General features: G+C 44.2%; 1 protein-coding gene across 6 annotated transcripts in view; it reads left to right on the top strand.

Moving 5' to 3' along the window:
• PLCL1 (phospholipase C like 1 (inactive)) overlaps positions 1 to 19,997 on the top strand; it is a 205,041-nt gene extending 185,044 nt beyond the window's left edge. For all 6 annotated transcript variants that reach the window (XM_048058464.2, XM_048058459.2, XM_048058456.2 and 3 more), the window contains one exon: positions 12,352 to 19,997. In XM_048058464.2, the coding sequence (XP_047914421.2) occupies positions 12,352 to 12,534 (183 nt within the window). In that variant the 3' untranslated portion in view covers positions 12,535 to 19,997. The remainder of the gene's footprint in view (positions 1 to 12,351) is intronic.
• The last annotated feature ends 203 nt before the right edge of the window (positions 19,998 to 20,200 follow it).

Raw genomic sequence — 20,200 nt, 5'->3', positions numbered from 1 at the left:
TGGTTATTTATTATTGAAAAGACATGCTACATTTTAAAATTATTTCAGTTGTAGTTTAATCTCCATTATTTAGCAGATTCACATTACAACCCAGGATGTGCTGTTGCTGTGCTGGTCTTGTCCCTCCCCAGCTGACATGCGTTGTTGCTTCTGGCCTGTGTAGAGATGAGACTGAGTGCCTGGCAGGGCATTTTGCCTTCTTTGTGTTTTAAATTGTTAAATACCATTGCAAATCAGCATCACATGTCCTGATAAAGGTCTGGTGGAGCTGTGATTGTTTCAGAGCTAACGAAAGGCAGGTAAAATAAACTCCCTTTGTTTTCCTCTAAAAATGGAGCTTGTATGCATCAGTTCAGTGCCCTACCCGAGCAAGGGTAACCCACAGGGCTCTGGAAGGACTTTTGCCCCGAGTGTTTGTGTTCCTAGGCTGTTAAATTCACCAGTTCATTTAGATGACAGGGCTGTGTGCCACGGGGGAGCTTCTTTCGGCAGCCTGTGCATGCATTGTCATCGTATGAGGGTGCCTGTGTCTGAGCCAAAGGCTCTGTGACTTGGTTATCCATCCCGGGACAGAGCAAGCGGGGGTCTCTGCTGGAAGCCTCCAGACACAGTGAATTTTCCCAATTTTGTGCAAGGCTGCTGAGTATCAAGGAGAGACTGAGGGACAGATTTGTGTGTGGGAGAGGGCCCTACGAAGGGATCACATATATGTTGCTTTTAAATCTCAGTGGTGTAGTTCTGGGAGCTTTAAACCAGTGCTAGTCTGAAACGGTTGTAGTTGAATGTAAATTTTGGTGTGTGCCAGGAGGTTAACGTCTTTTAAAAATTACCTTTGTTGTATGTTTTGAGCTCACTACAGCAGATCACATATAGTTTGAGTGTTTATAAAGGATGTGAAGTTGACTGCCCCTTTTGTGAAGTGAATTACATGCCTGTGTCTACAAAATGGTGCTCCCTGCAGGCAGAACGGGTGTCTAATTGAAGCTGATCCCACAGGGGGCTCAGGAGGTGATGAAAGCTGACGTTTGTTCAATTGAAACCTCCCCTTCTCCTGTTGCGGAGAGGGTGTTTCTGGTTTTCCCTGGCACTGTCAGTGGCCTCAGTCACATCTGGTAACGTACTTTACAACTCTTTTACTGAAGCTAGGGGCTAGCATACCTCTTTATGAATGACAAGTCCTCCCCTCCTCCCTTGTGGACATACATAGGAATCCTCTCTGCATTTGTCAGGATGTGTATGATGCCATTGCTAGCAAGGACCTTTGTGACTTTTTCTGCACTTAAATGAGAACAGGAGTCAGAAGAGCTGAATTCTGAATCCAGCAGGCAGTGACTTGCTTGTGTGACCTTCTCCATTTCAACATATGAGTCCTAATTCCATTTTTTGCCTCCTTACATTGAAATGAGAAAATGTTCATCCACGCTGCTAATGTATTCCAAGGTCTGTGGTTAACAGAATAAAACGCTCTTTAGCACAATGATGATATTGATTCATTTTTGTAGTCTGGGGTCACTGGCTGTTGAGTAAAGACTTCCATGTTAACATATACATTTATTGGCAATATGGATCTGTGGATTGGGCTTAGGCAGTCAGTGGAAAGCCACAAACTGCATTAAACAGAAGTCGTAGGTGTTTCTTTGCAGTTATTCTTCCCCAGCAGCACTGGCGGATCCTGTAAGTTGCAGCCATGGCAAGTGTTCCCAAAAATGTGCGCAGGAGCTGTGTGGCAGTGCTTGAGGAATGAGAGGCTGCAGTGCTTGCAGGTGGAAGTAAGCTTTGCAGTTTCCCAATCCACTGTACAGTAATCTTGTTCCATATCCTTGACAACTACAGTTTTCTTTTCCTTGGATCATGTGAAATAAAGTGCAAGATGATGAGCCCTAGGTGAGGGCTGGAGACAAAGGTGATTCTCTCTCCTGTGGGTTACTGCCCACTTCACAGGGTCCTGTGGGATTTGTTTGGTGAGAAAAGCTGAGACAAAAGCAGAGACTGTTGCTGTGGCAGGTTCTGTTTATTTTTAGATCACAAAAAGAAAAAGGCAGCATTGCTTATGTCAGGCTATGTACACAAGAGAGCAGACTTAGAGAGAGACAACAGTCAGACATAAAAGAGTAAACTAAAAAGGCCTGTGCTCAGGATCCTCCATGTTACAGATCAGAAATAGGTCCCATGTTGGCAGGAGAAGCTTTACTGAGGCACTGTGGTTCACTCTGCACAATGACAGTTAAGTGCTCTGCCTGTTCTCACCTGGTGTTGCCCAACTCCTGCTCCTTAGCACCTGTGGTCTGGTCGTGCTGGTGTACCGAGAGGAGGTGAGCCAGATGAAGGCAATGAAAAGCACCTGAAAAAGACACATGTTTGTGCAGGCTCCTTTGGGATGACTTGGAGGCCCCACAGCATGGGAACCATCTCCTAGAAGTCACACTGGTGTGAATCCAGAAGAGCTCTACTGACTCGCCTTGCAAGAGGTGGTTCAATAAGGATTTTTAGTGCTCCATGGAGTTATTTAAATGGAGGAGGAAAAGATTATTTAAGTTTTGCAATTTCTTTCCTAAAGCTGTGACTAGGCAGTTGGGTAGAGATCCCCTGCTCCAAGCATCTGCACATTGTTTTAGTTTTGACTGCTCCAGGCCATCTCTATGGGTAACACAAGGAGGTCGCCAAAGACCATTCCCAAAGCTAGGTGCCCTCAACACCCCCTTGATGTCCGTGTTATCTTTATTTTTTAGACAGAGACCTCACAGTCTTGTTTAGTAACCTGTGATAAATAAAGCATAGGACTCAACTGAGGTCCATAATCTAATCATATGCTTTGCTTTGCTGAACAAAATTCAGATGAGCTGTCTGAACGAGATGTACTTGTCAGAGATAAATGAGCTGAGTCTGGAGGCTCCTGGCAGCATCAGCAGGAGAGCTTCAGTGGGCGACTCGGTGATCTGAAGTTGGGGAATCTAAATTCCCCCAGTGTGACGTCCTCTCCAGCCCTCACCAGTAAATTGGGAAGTATTACTGTATTGGGCTTACAAATTGTCCTTGAGTCCACAAGTTGGACTCAGTGATCCTTATGGATCCCTTCCAACTTGGGATATTCTATGAATTAAGTTTGATTTTGCTGAGAAGTCTCTTATTTTCAGTGGCATGGCATCATAGCGGTTTGGAAATTGTTTCCCTCACTGAAGTTTTAGGGGAATGAGTGTGTAAGTCAATACTACAATACCCATCTCGTACCATTTTTTTTTTTTTTGTGCTTGGTTCACTTGATTTGCTTTGTGTTTCCATTTCTGTGTTTCATGGAAAGTTCTCACATCCAGTCATGCTTGTTTCTGACCCTTCCTAATTTTTTTATTCCCTCAGTCACTTTGTTCCAGTAGCTCGTGGCCTCCTGGGTCAGTGTGTTTCTTACAAAAATAACCTTATGTGCTCTTGTTCGTAGTTGGTTTCACATCTGCACTGGGAGGGAGAAGCTGGGATTCTCCCAAGGTAAACAAGCTGTGTTAGCACACAGGTCCCACAGTTGCTGGCAGACAGCAGCCTTTCTGACCTCTGGCTGGGGGAATGTGAGCAGAGAAAATGGCCCAGTTCTGTTTTTACCAAAGTCACTGGCCAGTCTCACTGGCAAACCTGCTGTTACCTTCAGGGGAATGACATTTGAGCTGGCAGACATGAGGTGGATCAGATCACTGTAAGGTAGCTTTTAAAAAAATGTTTCATCCTAACTGTTAGTTTTTGTGTTTGTTTGAATTACCCCCCCCCCCCCCCCCCCATCTTTCATGTGATGTAGCATTTTTTTGTCTCAGCTTAAAGCTTTCTGCTACAGCATGAAGTCCTTTATTTGTTTGTGCCGCTCATGGGCAGGTTGCAAGCTGACTGCCCAGCACTGCAGCCAAAGGGAGGAGAGGTTTACACGTCCCCTGTGTAGAAACAGGGAGCTGTGGTGGGTTCTCCAAATTCCTGCACCCTAATCAGCTGGTGATGTTTGCCAGCCACCTTCAGAGAGACAGAGGATCTGCAAACCGTATAGTTCCTTATGCCAAGCAATTAATCTGAGACCAGAAGAGCATAAGGAGCAGTATGTAGGAAGAAGCGCTGTGTGAGTATGCTCTGTTACCTGTCCAGAGATTCAGTTCTCTGAGCTAATTTCATTTCATCTTAATTAGATTATTTCAGTTAGCAGTAAGCACAGCTGCAGGTATTTTTTTTTTTTTTTTAGCTATTGCTCTAAGCAGTGGTCTGAGGAGAGCAGGGAATATTTGTGCTACATCTCCTGTAACAACCCCCCTCCAAAACCCCAAAAAGCAAGCAAGAAAAAAACACCTGAAAGCCAAAAATAGCACTGTTGCCTCTTCAGTCAACATAGAACCAGATCTGAGAAGGCTAGTAAAGCCTTCCCAGTTTCTGATGAACTTAATGGACATTTTGTTGCCACCACTTGTGAAGAAGGACTTGATTTCAGTGTTAGCTGTGCCATTGGCAACCGGCGCGGCTGTGCGTCAGTGTGGACGACATCGGGGAGCAGGGAGGTGGGGGAGTGCCAGCTATTTCCAGCCGAGTGTTTTGCTCAGGGCTTGCTTTGCACAGGTGTTCTGTGAGCTGCAAAACATATCTTTTCCCACAGCTGGTCCTTTTATTAGAAAAATGAAATGCAAGAAAAGTCTGCCCTTAGTGCCTCGTTTTTCCTCCCCCTTGTTTTGTTTTTGCTAGGACTCTTCAGACTTTACTAGAATTACGAGCTGGTGCTGGTAAATGTGTGGAACTGGGTTTTATGACCATAGGAGGACCAAAAAATGCCTGGACGTACAGCTTAGACTTCCACCTCATGGCTGTGTATTAAAAATAAATAGCGCCTCTGTTTCTTCAGTGGTATGGGGTTTTCTTGCTATTGATTGTGCACTCCTGGGCTCCCCTCCAATTTCAAACTTAGCACCAGAAAAAAGACAGGCTCTGAGCATGGAGGGGTTGAGAGCCAGAATCCGTATGTTTGTGTCTGTGCATGCAAACTGTCTGTGAGATGCAGTGCCTGGGAGACATACAGACAGCTGAACTGCTTGGCGTATTGCTAACGTGAAATTAATGCCGTTATTTCTGAAAGCAAATTCTTGCTGCAGCACAGTTACAGACAGTCAATGTTCACATTTATGGCTTTTGACAGCCTCATATAAGGTAATTTAATAGAAACACCCAGATGAGAGAGAACCAAGAGGCATTAAAAAAAAAAAAAAACACTGCTTTTTTTATACATAGAATGCCTGCGTGAAACAATAGGTTAGTATCTGTACAGTGCCAGTGATTTGCTAGAGGCCATAGATTTCAGTAGAAAGGTCTGTTTAAAGATCAATAGGGAACACTACAGCGTGAGTGCTTTTGCCACTTAGTAGGTCAAGAAAGTGCTTGACGTTAATTCCTTCTCAGGCTTTGGTCTAGAGCCAGCAGTGTTTGGGCACTTGACTGTGCTTCAGAGAGCAAGCTGGCCACATAGGTCCTTCTCAGTTATTTCATTAGGCAGATCATGTAAGAGAATTACAAACACAGACAGTCTTCCCTAAGTTGCTGCAGCTGCACAAGGCAGTGATATCCTTGCACTGGGAAGGCTGACAGCCAGAATCGGAAGTTTTTCCTTAGTATTTGTGCTTTTGCTGGTTGCGTGACTGTATTTGAGATTCTCCTTACATCACAGCAGAGTTTTTCCCATTTCCACCTCCCAGGCTTCCCTCAAAGTCTCCATTTCACTGTGTTGTGCAATTTGGAAATATACAAGTGGTAGGCTGGCAGTTTTGTAGTAAACTAGTAGTAAAAAACCTTGAGTTTCTTTTTATTCTCCAAGCCTTCTCAGCCCCCTGTGTAATGAGAGAGAGGCAGGAAAGCCTGGAGTCAGCATCCATGTGGCTGGTTCATGAAATGTATGGAGGTTGTTTTGGCGTCTTGAGCCTCACCTCTGTCCTATGAGGAAATGTGCCCATAAACAGTCATCAAACGGGATGGTGGCTCCTCCTGGGGAGGGAGGAGGTGTCTCTGCTGTGGCTGTTCTGATTCTCACCCCAGCATGTAAATCTGCCTTTCACCTCAGGCAGACCTTCCTTCTGCTGGTGTCCCAGCAGAGCCTGTTCAGGAGGCAGGTAGACAGTGCTGCCCTGAAGACAGCAGCTAGGGAACAGTCGCAGGTCAGGGGGTGCAGCTGTTGCTTGTGTAATTAAAAGAATCTGAATGGCTCTGACTGCAGGAGACAGTTTTGTCAGCTCTTCCTCTTCCTTCTGTATTTCTCTTCCTGATCTTCCTCTTCCTTTGCTGTCTGAGCTGCAGGCTATGTTGTGCTGAGCAGATCAGCCCTCATTGCTTGGCACAACCTTTGATTCAACTTTGATACTCATCTAAAAACTCATGTTCCCCTCATCTTTATAATCTCACCTTGTGTCAAACAAAACTGCGCAAAAAAAAAAAAAAAGCTATTCAAAAATAATTTCCCTTTCCAGCTCTCATTAAAGAGATTTAATGCTTCACGTAATGGTAACTGCCTTTCCCTGGGTGGATATTTTCATTTTCATGCACCTCAGATCTGTTCTCTGTGTGATATAATTGATACGCAGCTGCATTTCCTTCTTGCAAAGTTTTGCAAGACCCTGCTTTGGGAAGTGGCAGAGGAGGTCTCCAAGTAACACACCAATACCAAAGTGAGGCGCCCTGTTTGACGTCTGTGATTACTCATGAGTACTGAGAAACTGGGGTGACTGGCCTCAGTGAGGATTCATTTGGCTCTCCTGTTTCGCTCAGTGGCAAATCTCTGGTTTAAGCCATGTAGCTGTTGTGTTTGGATCAGAATTTGGTATGTGGGAAGCTACTCTCCAAAATCCTGCCCTTAAATGATACAAAAGTGCCATTTAAATGTCAGCTTTTATATTTGTGGCCTTCCTTCCTTTCTAATTCATTTTCTGACAGCAGGTGAATTTCTCCTATGCCAGAGCTTAAAAAAATGGCAAGTAACATTTGGTCCCTGCTTTTCCCGTGAGGTAACTTATTTTCACAAGTCCTTATTTTTGAAATTGTGTGTGATTATATGCTTTGTGGGTAATCTTTGTGTAGAGTCATTTTTCATGCTAACATGGACATTATGATCTTTATCACAGAGAGTAAAGTAAACGTCCTGACAAAAGAAATACAGTAATAATGAAAAGTTGTTTTTTTTTCTTCTTCTTTTTAAAGTCTGCATTGATATAGAAATACTCCGTATATTTTTGGATCATTCTCTTCTGAAACCTGGACGTATCATAATCAAATTCATATCAGTTGTTCCCATGTTTGACTTTGAGGAAGGCTTGGAAAAATATCTGCTCTTTGTAATAAGTTTAACATAGCAGACTAATCATTTCATTAATGGTTTCCTCTTCAGGATTACACTTTCAAAGCCATGTATGATCATTTAATTGCATGCTTCCTTATTAATATTAAACACAATTAAAGTCTCACTGTGACACTTTGAAAATGTATCCCTCGCAGTAAATGCAGCCTTCACACAGGGTGTATGAATATCCCAACCACTTCAGCATTTCTGCTTTCCCAGTCCCTCAGTACTGATTATCAGTCCTGTTATTTTACCTGTACCACATCTGAAATGTGGAGTGACACAGTGCTTACAGTTGTTTTATTTGGCTGTGTCTGGCTTCTTCAGCCAAGCACCCTGGGGTGGGGATTTTACTCTGTGATTAAATAATAATGCAAAGGTTTCCTTCTTTGAGAAAAAAAGTTGTTTTTTGTTTGTTTGTTTGTTTTTTTAAATAGCATTAATATCATGAGTGTGATGCAGCACGGACAGCAGGGGAGGAACTGAGATCTCTGTTATTTATTGTTTGCGTACTCAGTCCCTGTGGAATGAAAAGGAAAGCTCCCATAATATGCTATCAGGGAATGTGTCTGCCGGGAGATATGTGACGTCTGATTTAATAAGAAGCAGATTACAAAATGGCCTTTGCGGCCAGTGTTTCAGCCTGCCTGAAAACACAGCTGGTTTTGGATGTTGGAAAGGCCCTTTTGCCCAAAACAGGCTTTTCTGTGTGGCTGGTGGCAAAGAATATCGTTTGTATCAGCCAGCCTTTTAGTGCTGTCAGTGTCAGAGTGGGCCAAGCTGTGGCTGTCAGGGTCCTCCTGCAGCCCCCTGATGCCTGTGCGGGCAGCCGCAGCCTGGGGGTCCCTGTCCTGCCTTTGCCACCGCCTGGGCCCCTGTAAGGGTAGGAGCCCCAAACCAACAGTGCATCATGATGTAAATGTGTTTCCTGGAAAGCATTAAAACAGAAATAGTAATTTATGTACATACCTTTACCGGAGTTATTATATCTGTGTAGAAATATACATGCATTATATAAAAAAAAAAGTGTTGTGGAATCAAACACAAAATAGTGTTTCACTTGCTTACCTAAACCACCACCACCTTTCATTTCCCCAAGATCTCAGAGTCTGGCTTGTAGATGGATTTAATGAGCTGTAGTCTTGACTCATAAAAACTTCTGAGTCTGGAAAAAGGAACAAAGCATAAAAAATTCATCCAATCTGTAGCCATCACCAACATCTATCTAACTGAGCAATATTTAAAGCTACGACAGATTATTCCTGGTTCCTAAATAGTGTTAACCTGTCAAGAGACAGGTTTGTAATCTTACACTTGCTTGACAAGCTTTGTTATTTGTACAATAATGTTAATTTGTGCTGAGGTTTCACAGCTAGTTGTAGTTGGGTGTAGGGAGCCTTACATTTAACGTTCCCTAACTCTAAATAAAAATGGGCCTCTTGATCAGATTTTCAATTGCAACGCTTTATTAATCTATTTTGGCTTAATTTAGTGTCTTGCCAAATACTAAGTTAAACCTTTCTCACAAGTATTTATTTTTAGGAAGGCTGGTGATGTCAATAGCAGAAGGAAGATAGATTGATAGATGTCAAAATGGACCGCTGTGATCTCTGTATGGAAGAGAGATGCTTTGTTTGTAAGAGCAAAGAGGATTGTTCTGTGCACAGAGATTATCACAATGAGTGTTTTATGAAGGTTGTTTCAATGCAATCTTATTTTCAAAGTTTACCCCAGTTTCTATCCAGTGTTTAGTTCGTTAAGGTGTTGATACAATTTTGCTAACACTTTTGTTAAGTGGATTATGTTCACAGCCAGTTTTTCAAAGCAAACAGATGGCTTTTCAAACAGAGCATGCCCACAGATTTTTTTTTTATGCTGTCTCTAGAATTATGATAGCTCTGTCAGAGGGGGTTGGTTTGTCATTAATTTTCTTGTGATAGATGATTCAAAATCATTTTTGCTCTTTCAGCTTGCTCAAACAAACCAACTGTTTAAAAATAAAAAGCACAAGGAAACTAAGACATAAATCAATTGGTCTGCACATGAATGGAATTGCACTGTTTTGATAAGTCCATTTCTGTTTTTAGATCACTGCAAAATAAGAATATCTTCAAAACATTGGAAGTACGCTCAGGAGGAGTTTTTCTCTTCTTGGAACCAGAAGACATGTCATGCATTGCCTCGAATGAAACCTGTAATCTGAATTGCCTGGTTACTTAAATGTGAAATCAGAATATGCATAAGGGAGAGCTGATGGCTCAGCACTGTCACACTGGCTGTGAAGTCTCTTGGCTTCTGGTGACTTCAGAAATGAGTTCTGGCAGGATGGGCTCAGGCTGTTGTCCTCCAACTGGGTTTATCAGATCCTAAACAGCTTCCCTTAAATGGGTGTCTCAAATGAGAGTCCCTAAGCAAAGATACAGCTCATGGGCCACCCTGAGAAAGACTTCCCTCTCCCTGTGAAGGAACAGAACATAAGAAGGCAATGTAGGCTCAGCTGAAGCTCTTTTTGTATCAGCTTATGGAGCTGTATTCATCTTCTGCTGTTATATGACAGGAAATCGTCCTCTTCTATGCACAGCATATGTGACTGCTCCCACTGCCCAGGGAAGCATTAGCCATGCTGCAGCAGAGAATAAGCTCTGAGAAGTCTTTCCCTAGACACCCCAACTAAGGGGACACGAGATGCTTCCATGTGTTGGGCCTCCCTCATCATTGTCAGCAGCATCATTTCACCTCTCCTTTGCACTGGCTCTCTCAGGTTTTGGGTGTAGTTGTTCATGGTGCTGTAGGGTTGTCTATTTTGTGTTGCTTTTTGTGCTCAGGAGATTTTTCTGTTCCTGTACATGAATATGTAGTGACAGTTTTTTACTCAGAGAATTTAAGGCTGCAAAACGTCGTCACACTAATTGGCAGCTCATTGGTGCAACCTTCAGTGTCAGCAGTCCCGTATGTGTGACACGAAAGAACTAGCAACCAGCCCTGCTGCAGCTGGATCTATTTCATTCTAAAACCAAAGTACTTTAAATTGCATCTGTGTAATGAAGAATCTACCACCGTGTTTGACATGGTGTCATTAGTGATGCTGCTGTGGGAGCTCTCTGGCTACGCTGTGGCATGTTGTCCCTCTCACTACAGTATTGGCTTGCATCCCCATTCATCTGCAGACAGAAACAGTGGGCCGTGCCAGGCACTGGAGGCAGGTAGGGGGCTCTTGAATCCCTGCCTACCACCTTTAAACATAAGCCCAACCTTTGTCCTAAAGGCAAGATCGCAGCTATGTGAAGTATGTGTTGTATAAATTTTATTGTCTTGTTTTTTCAAGCCATGCCTGCTTGCTGGGTTCCAAGCTGTTCATCTGTGTATTCCCATAACTGTCATGCTGCTGAGATACAAATCTCTTAAAAAGTGCTCCATACCAAACAGCACGGAGCTGCTTGCTCAGTCCCTGCTCTCTTCATTATTCTAGCATTAAGTTGGATTCCTAGCATCTGGGTAGTGATTTGTGTTGTTCAGCAGGGACAAAGTCATGTCACCAGGAGATGAGGCAATCACCTCCTCGGGTGCAGGATGCCATCTCTGGCTGATGTTGTTTACCACGTGGTGTTTACCAGTGCTGGGGGACTTGCAAGCCACCATTGTTTCTTGCTTGTGAACATTGTTAACAGAGACTCAGGCGGTGCAAGCCTGGTGCCAGGCACTGGCAAAAAGGGAAATGTCATCAGTGTCAGATAAACCCCTTCCTCTCATCGCTGGGGAAAGGAGAGCTGAGGTGTTCCCACTGCTGGAAGGTGTTGTGTTGTCTCCTCTCCAACACATCTGGTTTATTTTGAAAACTGAAGGAGAGTTGGTCAGTCGCCCTTCCAGTGTGCCCCAGCTCTTGCCATAACATCTGTTGTCTCCTGTGAGACCTCACAACGCGTCTGTGCTTGCAGGAGGTCAGGTTAGGTTGCAGGGATGTGAATGTGACATTTCAGTCAGCATGGTTATTCCTTCTGAATATGCTCACAAACAGCTGCACAGAGTGGTGTATTTTAGGCTGTACTTCGGGTGACATTAGGAGAAGAGCAGCTCAAGTTCTTAGTGATACTGAATTTTAATTACCAGATGCATCTCCTGGTTTTTATTTATTTGTATCCTCTAGCACCAGAATCTGGTATTATGGCACTTGAGATATCAATATTGCATAAATATTCATTTTGGCATTTTTGAACACAAACTCTTTAATATAAATCTCATGTAACATGTTTTTCCTGGTAGTTATGAATCGGATTGACAGTCTGTTAGTCACTTCACCCTTGCATGCTTTGAGCAGATATAAAATTAGGCTTTTACTCATCTAGTCTTCCATTCCAAAGTGCCTGAATGAAGGTCTTAAGAGAGGTCTGGATGGATTCACTGTGGTGTTACAGGCTGTCCTGCTTCTTATAACCACGCAGTTTGGCCTGCTTCTGCTAAAGGCTGGATAGCAAGTCCAGGTGCAAGGAGGGGTGGGTAACTGGAGTCTCATGGCCTGTAAGGGACCCCAGCTGGGTACCTGCAGTCATTGCCATTTGCGATCTGACGTGAGAGGTGTTCTTATGAGGATGGAGAAGTGGCACAAGGAGAGGGTACCATGTGCTGCCCTGTCTTTGGCAGGACCTTGCTATTGACCGTGGAAGAAGAGAGTCCATTTCCCTGCAGGGACAGGCTCTTGGGAGGTGGCGGGCTCCTTACAGCAGTCCAAATTGCCTCCCAAGGGGTGTTCTGGAAAGGGGGAAGTTTGGTACCCATCACACTCACCCTTCCCAGTGTGCTGGCTGCTGCCTTCCCTGGTGAGCCGAGCTGCACAAGGGACTTCAGTCCCTTCCACTAAGGGTGGCATTCAGGGGGGCAGAGGGGATTTGAAACAGGACCTGGGTCACATTCCATGGTACTGAACAATTCAGCAGACACATGAGAGTGGTATTCTTGCTTTTGGTCCCAAGCAATGTGTGTGATCCCTGACTCTCTCTGCCTGTCTGTGTGTGCATCCTCAGGGCCAAGGTGACCTCCTGAAGAACGCCAAGAATGAAGCCCTGGAGAACATGAAGCAGATCCAGCTGGCCTGTCTGTCCTGCGGACTGAGCAAAACTGGAAGCGGACATGCAGATGCAAAGTCAAAACGGTGCCTGGAGGCGATACAGGAGAAGGATACAGGAGATGAGAATGGGAGGCTGTGATCAGAGGCAGAACTGTCGCATTTGTCACAGATTTCAATAACTCTAAACTATTTTTTTAAAGCATTTAAAAATTCACACAGGAATGCCCTCTACAGGGTGTTGATAGTATTAAAATCCTCACAATGTCAGTATTTTAATGCAGTTAATTTATCTAAGTTAAACTCTGGTAGTGAGATTTCTAATGAAGCCAAGCTGTCTGTATGCAAGTGCGCATGTGTGCACACATGCAAATCTTGTAGACGCCCTTTCATGTGTTACATTAGCCATTTGCTAATTTATTCATTTCTCATCTTTGAATAGGCCTGTTCATTCTGAAGATCAAAACAAATAGAGAGTACTTGTATCAGTTTTGTGCTTTATTTTACTCTCCAGCTTTTATCATTTAACTTACAGGTTATATTACTGTTAAGTTGTTTAAACAAACAAAGTGCATTGACAAATGTCACTAACGACTGTCAGGGCAAAAACAGGTTTGCTGCAGGTCCTAAACATGATTTTTAATGAACAATTCAAGCAAAGGATATATTAAATGGTCAGAATTTTTGGATAGATTATGATTAGATTTCAGGTGTACATTTCACTGAATTTTAGCAAACTGCTCTTTGGGCTACATCCATATAACAGACATTAATGTAAGAACTAGCTGATTTATTTCATTCTAGTGAATCATTGCTACCTTGTAGATCTGCAGGACAGCTACAGTCTTTGCTGATAGGCATTTAACTCGTGTAGTGATGAACACAGCTAGTCAGCCCTGTAGTTACAAGGAGCTGTGAATATTCTTCGGTGATTGTGAACTCTGAAGGTGAGCTTCAGGTCCTTCTGAAACGCCCGATGGTGCAAGTATTGGAAGGAAGATTTTATAAATTTCATAAACTGTGAGCTTTACTGGAAGAGGTGTGAGAGGTCAGATCTTGCTTGCCTTCTACTTAGTGATCCTGTTGAAGTCAGTGGGATAAAACGGGCAGGATCTGGCCTTTTGTTTCTGGTTAAGAATCATGCTGTGCTAGAAATTTGAAACAAGGCTGCAGAACTGCTATGGATGTAGTGTTAGAGAAATAGCTTGGGGAAAAAACAGGGTACCAGCAATTATGTGCAGCAGTTACAAATGTCCTGGCACATGTCAAGTGTTTAGGGTAGCGCTGAGGATTGGATGCCTTTTTGTGATGCTGTAGAAGGGAGACAGAAAATGTCCCAAAGCATTGCATCCCTGTCCTTCCCAGTGTCCAGCTCATGTACGCTCACAACGCTCATTTCAATCATTTAAGTGCTGTACTCAAGTGTAGTATTTGTGTTACCTAAACAGAACTAAGTGTTTTATGGTTATAAAAAAGACTATATTTATTTAAAGCATTGCTTTTATTTTGAAAAGCTACTTTTTAAATTAATTTGATTAACAAATATACTAATTTTCTGAACTTAACAAAAAGTAATTGCTGAAAGTTTGACCATTGGAGAATCTTAAATAGCTATTGTGTTAAGTTATTTTTGACTTCTTAGTAACACTATTATGTTCATGTTGCACATTACTAAGAGAGTAAAGCTATGAAACAACTTTGACCCATGTTTTTAAAGTGTTTTAACACAGAAGGCAACCAGTGAGACTCAGGGTGGGTGAGTTGCTTGTGATAAGGTCCTGCTTAAACAGGAACTGTATTAATGCAAAGGTTGTAACTCAGACGCCTTAAATACCATTTAAGAAAAACTTGCCATATATGTTCAGATCCAGTCCTAAATCCTTTGTTTATCTCTTCGTTAGATTATGAGTGTGTATTTAGCCTTCAATAAGGTTCAGAGAAGGAGTGTCTTGTGTTTCATGCAAGGCCTAAAGCTCAGATCATGGTGCATGGTCACGTTTTGCCCTCCTGGGTTACCTTCTTTATTTCATCATGGGTTGTGTTTATATGAAAAACAGCACTTGACCTTCAGAATTTACAATTAGGGAGGACAGAAATTGTTAACCTAATGCCACCAGTTGTGAAAGAAGCAGTCTTCATAAGGCATTTCTCTCAGAAGGTCAAAGTTGCTTCAGAAAAGGAGAGAAGGACTTACTTTCTGTGCTGAAGTTGCAAGAGGTACCACACAGCACTTGGTCTATATGCATTTGCTGAACCAGAAGATGGTGGCTGGACAGAAATCCCATAGCATGCAGGCACATACTTTTCATACTATATTTAGCATTCAGATCGTGTCCCGTACCAGTCTCAGGCTGTGGCTCTCTGTGCTGAAATACAGGAATAAAACTTTGCGTGCCCCAGAGAGCCCCGAGCAGCTGGGGCCACTCCAGGCACTGGCACTTGCAGCCCCGCGGCTGGAGCAGCCCTGTACTCCCTCCTGTGTGAAGAGGGGCTGGTGGCAAAAGTCCATTTCGCCTTCTTTTGTGCACCTTTCAAAGTCACTGGGAAAGGATGCTAGTGGCCACCAGTGTAATAAAAATTCAGCCTTGAAAGAGAGGACATGGGAAAGATCATATCCAGCATTGATGGCAACAACGTATGAGGGACTGCCTGGCCTGCCAAGAAGGGTTTCATGACATGCCTGGCTTCCTCCAGTTGTACAACCTTCTCCTTGCTCCATGTCAGTATGATTTGCCTCATTTCCCACCTGAATGGGCAGATATGATCTATAGCAATTACTTCTGCAGAAGTGATGGTAGGGAAGGGTTTATAGGTATTCACAGTTGTTTACAGTGTGTTTGGCAAGAGAAATCAGAGAAGCTCTCAGCAGACTGGCATGCAAAGATGTCTGCTAGAGGGAGTACAGGAATGAATTTACCTGGGTACTTGTTCCCACTCTGCCACTGAGTCTTTAATCGTTATATTTATTTTCTCTGTGTCATTCTCTCATCTGTAAGATAAGTAATGATTTTTTCCCTTCCCCAAGTGTAGGTTAGGTTATGGATTTCTGAAGCCCCTTTGAAATGTGCTGATGCTCTCAGAACATCCAGTGCTGTGTTTGGGCTGTCCTGCAGCACCAGTGTCCGACAAATCCTTTCCTGCCAGTGAACACAGGGGAATCAACAAGTGTGAGGAGGGCTGAGCCTCGACCTGCTGTCCTCTCCTGAGGGCATTGCTTCCACCAACACTCAGGAGTACATTGTCCACACGCTTCTGTGTCTGGCACCTGCTAAACTGCACCTTTGGTCAAGTGTGGTGGAGTGTTTGGTCAAAGGTGTTAAGTTCCTGCAGATTTCCTGAGAAAAGATGGGACAAGTATCTCAGAGCCCTGATGGCCCCTTCCCTGCAATGAGGCTGCAGTGTGACCTCTGTCTGTGTTCAGCACCGTGACCCACGAGGGAAAAGAGAAGACACAGAGGTTTCATCTGTATTTTGCTTCTTGTATACATGAACGAATCCAGACATGAGGCACAGGAAAGGAGTCTGAATTTGTCCAGCCATTCATGGACCTTATTAATCTTAAATCAGCAGGGATATTTTTTACCAAATTTTACATGCTGGCTTGACCAGCAGGACTGACCCCTTCCCCCTCCTTCTCCTGAGCTCACCATGAGTTAAAGCACCATGCTTCTCCACTTCTTTTTCTGTGTTGTTCTTCATGGATTTTATTCCCCACTTTTAAAGCAATAATGCAGCTTCCCAGTGCAAAAAAGGTGAGAGCTTTGTGTGTTCCTCCTTCTGAGATTCATCTCCCAAAATAGCTCATTATCAGATAATTACATGCACGGCAAGAGCTTTCCTGTATAATAATCCATCTCTTCCGTCTGTCGGTTCAGACTAAAACATTGGGTCGTAGCCTCCTTGGCCTCCATCCCAGTCCTATTGCACTAGACAGCAGCCTCACACAGGCTAACTCAGGAAGGGCCGTTAAACGAAAAGGTGATGAAGTTGCAGGAGCGCTCTCTTTTCCCCTCCTCCTTCTTGCTGTGGGACTGGGTGTGTCAGTCCCAGCTCACACTGCAGCAGCAGCAGATGATGTATGAGTTCAATAAATCTGAGATTTACTTCTTGTGAAGTGCAGTGCTTAGCAGAGGCAAGGTGATTGTGAGATACAAAAACATCTGTGCACTGTGAACGTGCACTTGGGAACAGAGGATGATTTAATGATTTCAGGCAGCAGGGTTCACTCCAGAAATACTTACTTTGAATCTCCTGGGACGCGTGAGAAGTGGATGTGATGGGCAGGAACAGCACTGAAGGAACGGTTATTTAAGGGGGGATTTTGATTTTGTCTCATATTCATGCGCAGCTGACTGTGGCTCTGCCGGGGAGCAACCTGTGCGTGAGGAGCAGGCGAGCGCCTGATGTGGGAACGGAGAGCTGGAAGACCTGCGTGCTGGGTGTGTTAGCCACTGCTGCAGAAACTGGGGAACTAAATCTGGCTTAGAGAGGCCTGGGCTAGGTTATTGCTGTTTTGTGGGTCACTAATAAAATTATTCTCCAAATTCCAAATGTGGGAGAAAATCCTTACCATGTCTGCACCTATAATGCTCGGCTGTGTTACGGACATCTTGCATAAGAGGAGGTAGGTGGTAAGGATGGTTTTGAAGGGAGCTCTTTAGGTGGAGGCTTCACCAGGCACCAAGATGTCCCCCTTCTCCTCCCAGGGCAGGTATGAAAATCCCAAGGTAGCCCCATGTATGAGAATAATTTGGCACCATTCTTTGAGTTGCCTTTGTATAGATTCAGGCTGAGTAGTCTTGTGTTTGCTTTCCAGAACAGGTCCCTGATAAAAGATGTTTCCTTTTTAATTTAATGTTGAGGAATATGCAAGTTCAGTAACCAAGATGTCAGCAGTCAGGCAAGAAATGTGATGCAAGAGCTATCTCACCAGCTGTTCCTGTGCAACAGAAAATATTGTGTGAACATGCCCTGATGAAACAGGTCATGTTTTAAATGAGGATTTTCTGTTCTCTTTGATTATTTGAAGTAGTTTATGAACAATAAATTGCTTTTGCAGAAAATATTCATAGGGTAATTTCAAGAGAACGTGCAGAAATCAAAATCTCTGCAGACAACACATGAGCAGGAAGAAGTGTTAGATTTGACAGCTGCGTGCTGCACACAGTGCATACCACTCTGCTCTGGAAGCTGGAAGAAAAATGAATGCAAAGGCAAGTTTGAATTATTGGTGGTGTTAGAAGTAATTTCCCTGTTAAACTGTGCAGCAGGGGCCCATTAATTTATTAAGACATGAATACAGTGGGCTCAGGCAAATGTGATGCTTGAGGCCAAGAGTAAGTGTGCAGGGAGAGGAGGTGGAGGGTCGACGTGTGTCGCATGCGGGGAGGAATGCGGGCTGCTGGGGGGCTGCGTGGGCGAGAGCCGGCTGAGAGCCCCCAGGAGTGGCCATTGCCCTCGCTGTGCTGGTGGAGAGGGGCACTTGGGGCAGGGAGTGGGTTGGTAACTGGTGGGGCTGGTTTCTACCAGCAGAGGTTTGCACAGATCTCGGTGAGGGCTGGGGGCACAGTGGCTCTGTCCCAGATCAATGGGTTGGTGTGGCTGCAGCGCAGCCGTGGAAGAAGGCAAGAGGATGGGGTGACCTGCAGCTGCAGCCCAGGGACCAAGAGGCATTTCCAGCAGTGGCAGCCCTCTGGAGCTGGATGGTTTTGGGGCCGTGGCACAGTTGATGCTGTGTGTGTGTGGTTTGGTGCTCCAGCCTGGCAGGTAGGAGTGTACTGGCCAGTGCAGTTCCTGGCTGCAGGTGTCAGTCAGTTTTAAGTGATACCACATTAAATCACCTCATTTGACACTGGCATGCAAAACTCACAAAATTGCTGTGCTTTAATGATACAATGTGCCATTAAGAGCATTTTAGATATTTTTGCTTGCAATAATGAGTGAAGCATTCTTTTTTGTAAGATGAAACTGATGATCGTTTTTGACCCAAAGTCTTAGCCCTTAAAGTCAACCTGACTGAATGCCTATAGTTCATCCTTGGTCTCTGAATTGAATTTAATCAAGAATTTAGAATATGGGAAGGGATTGAATATGCCAAGCAAAGCATCAATTTCAGATGGCAGCTGAAAATGCAGCTAAATAAGATACTTAGATATACTGGATGGAGATTAGTTTAGAAGTAGGCAAAGCCAGTATTAATCTGGTTTGTCTGGAAGTACATATGGGGAGAGTGGAAGAATATAGATGAATTATTTGTATGCTTTCTCAGATGGGTCTGGTGGGCCAGCTACATATAATACAATTAGAAAAGAGATACAAATTATGATTCAGACAGCAGAAGCTGCTGTGATTATTTATGATGCTAGTGGATGGAGAGGGGTACTGGCAGCAGAGAGCAGCAGGAGCTTTGCAGTTGCAGCATTAGCATGCCACGCACAAAGGAGAGGGTGAGTGATGCTGCTGCTCCCTGCCACACGAAGCAAATAGGCCAAAGCATCAGCTGCTGCTGTGTTTTGTAGCTGGGTTCTCTGAAACTGAAAAACGAGTCAGGGTGCTGGAGAGGCAGGAACAAAATATTGAAGAACATATTGATATTGGCAAGTCCATTTGTTTCTAGTGTTGATGTACTTTCTAAAGCCAGCACAGCTACACTACTGAAAAAGAGCACCACTCTTTCTGAATATCTCACCTTGCTGAGATATTCACACCTCACAGAGACCGGGAGGTGATGGGCTGCAGCAGAAAGGCTGGGGAGAGGTGAGAGGGGCACCTGAACAGCTGGCACAATGCAGAGGCAACAAAGGACATTGGAGCGTGCGTTTTGTCTCCAGCATGGGTCGATACTGTTTGGTTCAGGTTTGTCCATGTCCCTTATGGCAACACGAGTTGATCCTGTGTTTCTGGAAACCCTGCTGCAGAATTTAGGGTCTGAGCAGAGGCAGGATGTCCGCTGGTGACCGCCCATGATCCATCAGCCCTGGGGACCTGTGTGTCAGGAGCTGTGAAAACATCCAAATGTACTGCCCGCCAGGCTGCTCTGCCCCTCTGGTGTTTCAGACCTGTGCTGTATCAACTGTTTTGCAAAGGAAGGTTGTCCCTGGGCTGAGGCCGCCTGCAGAGCTCAGCCCTGGGGCAGTGTGGCAGGGCTGCCCCAGAACAGCTCTCCAGGAGCAGCCTTTGAGTCTCCTCTGCACTGCTCCATCTGACAGCCGGTGCACTGGGACGCAGGTATTATCTTCAGGTATTTGTCAGCATGCTGGGCTCCATGAGTTGGCAGAGTTAACCTAGTTGCTGAAATATGAAGACCACCTGCTTGCATCTTTGCATTTGATACTTGCTTTTCTTGCTTTCTTTGCCCCTCCCACTGGGGACTCTGAAAACAGTGAATTTTATTTCAGTAGTGTTCCCCTGTCTTGGGATGTACTGGAAGAGCCATGAGTGCACAACAATTGATGCCACCAAATGGTACTGCTGAGTTCAATGCTTCTACTTGTGCCAGGGTGTGTCATTTCCACACTAAAGGAGATTTTGTTTGTTTGTTTGTTTGTTATTGATTCTAAGTTGATATTTCCTAGTAAGGTGACTGTAATAAACCTGCAGCCATGATTCAGTTGGAATTCTTTCCTCTCTTGAGGAGGCGTGTTATTTGAAAACTGACACCATGGTCTGTCATGCTCTTTTTGTGAATAGTGGCTGTTGCTGAGGGATTTTTCTTAATGCTTAAAGGTCATAATTGACATCAAATGAACACAAATGTCCACAGGAAAATTGTTTCTACCAGGCAGTAAATCAAGGACAGATGAAAGTCT

The sequence above is a fragment of the Anser cygnoides genome, chromosome 6, assembly GCF_040182565.1.
Source record: "Anser cygnoides isolate HZ-2024a breed goose chromosome 6, Taihu_goose_T2T_genome, whole genome shotgun sequence".
NCBI lineage: Eukaryota > Metazoa > Chordata > Aves > Anseriformes > Anatidae > Anser > Anser cygnoides.
The sequence above is the reverse complement of the archived record's forward strand: the minus strand, read 5'-3'. Positions and strand labels throughout refer to the sequence as shown.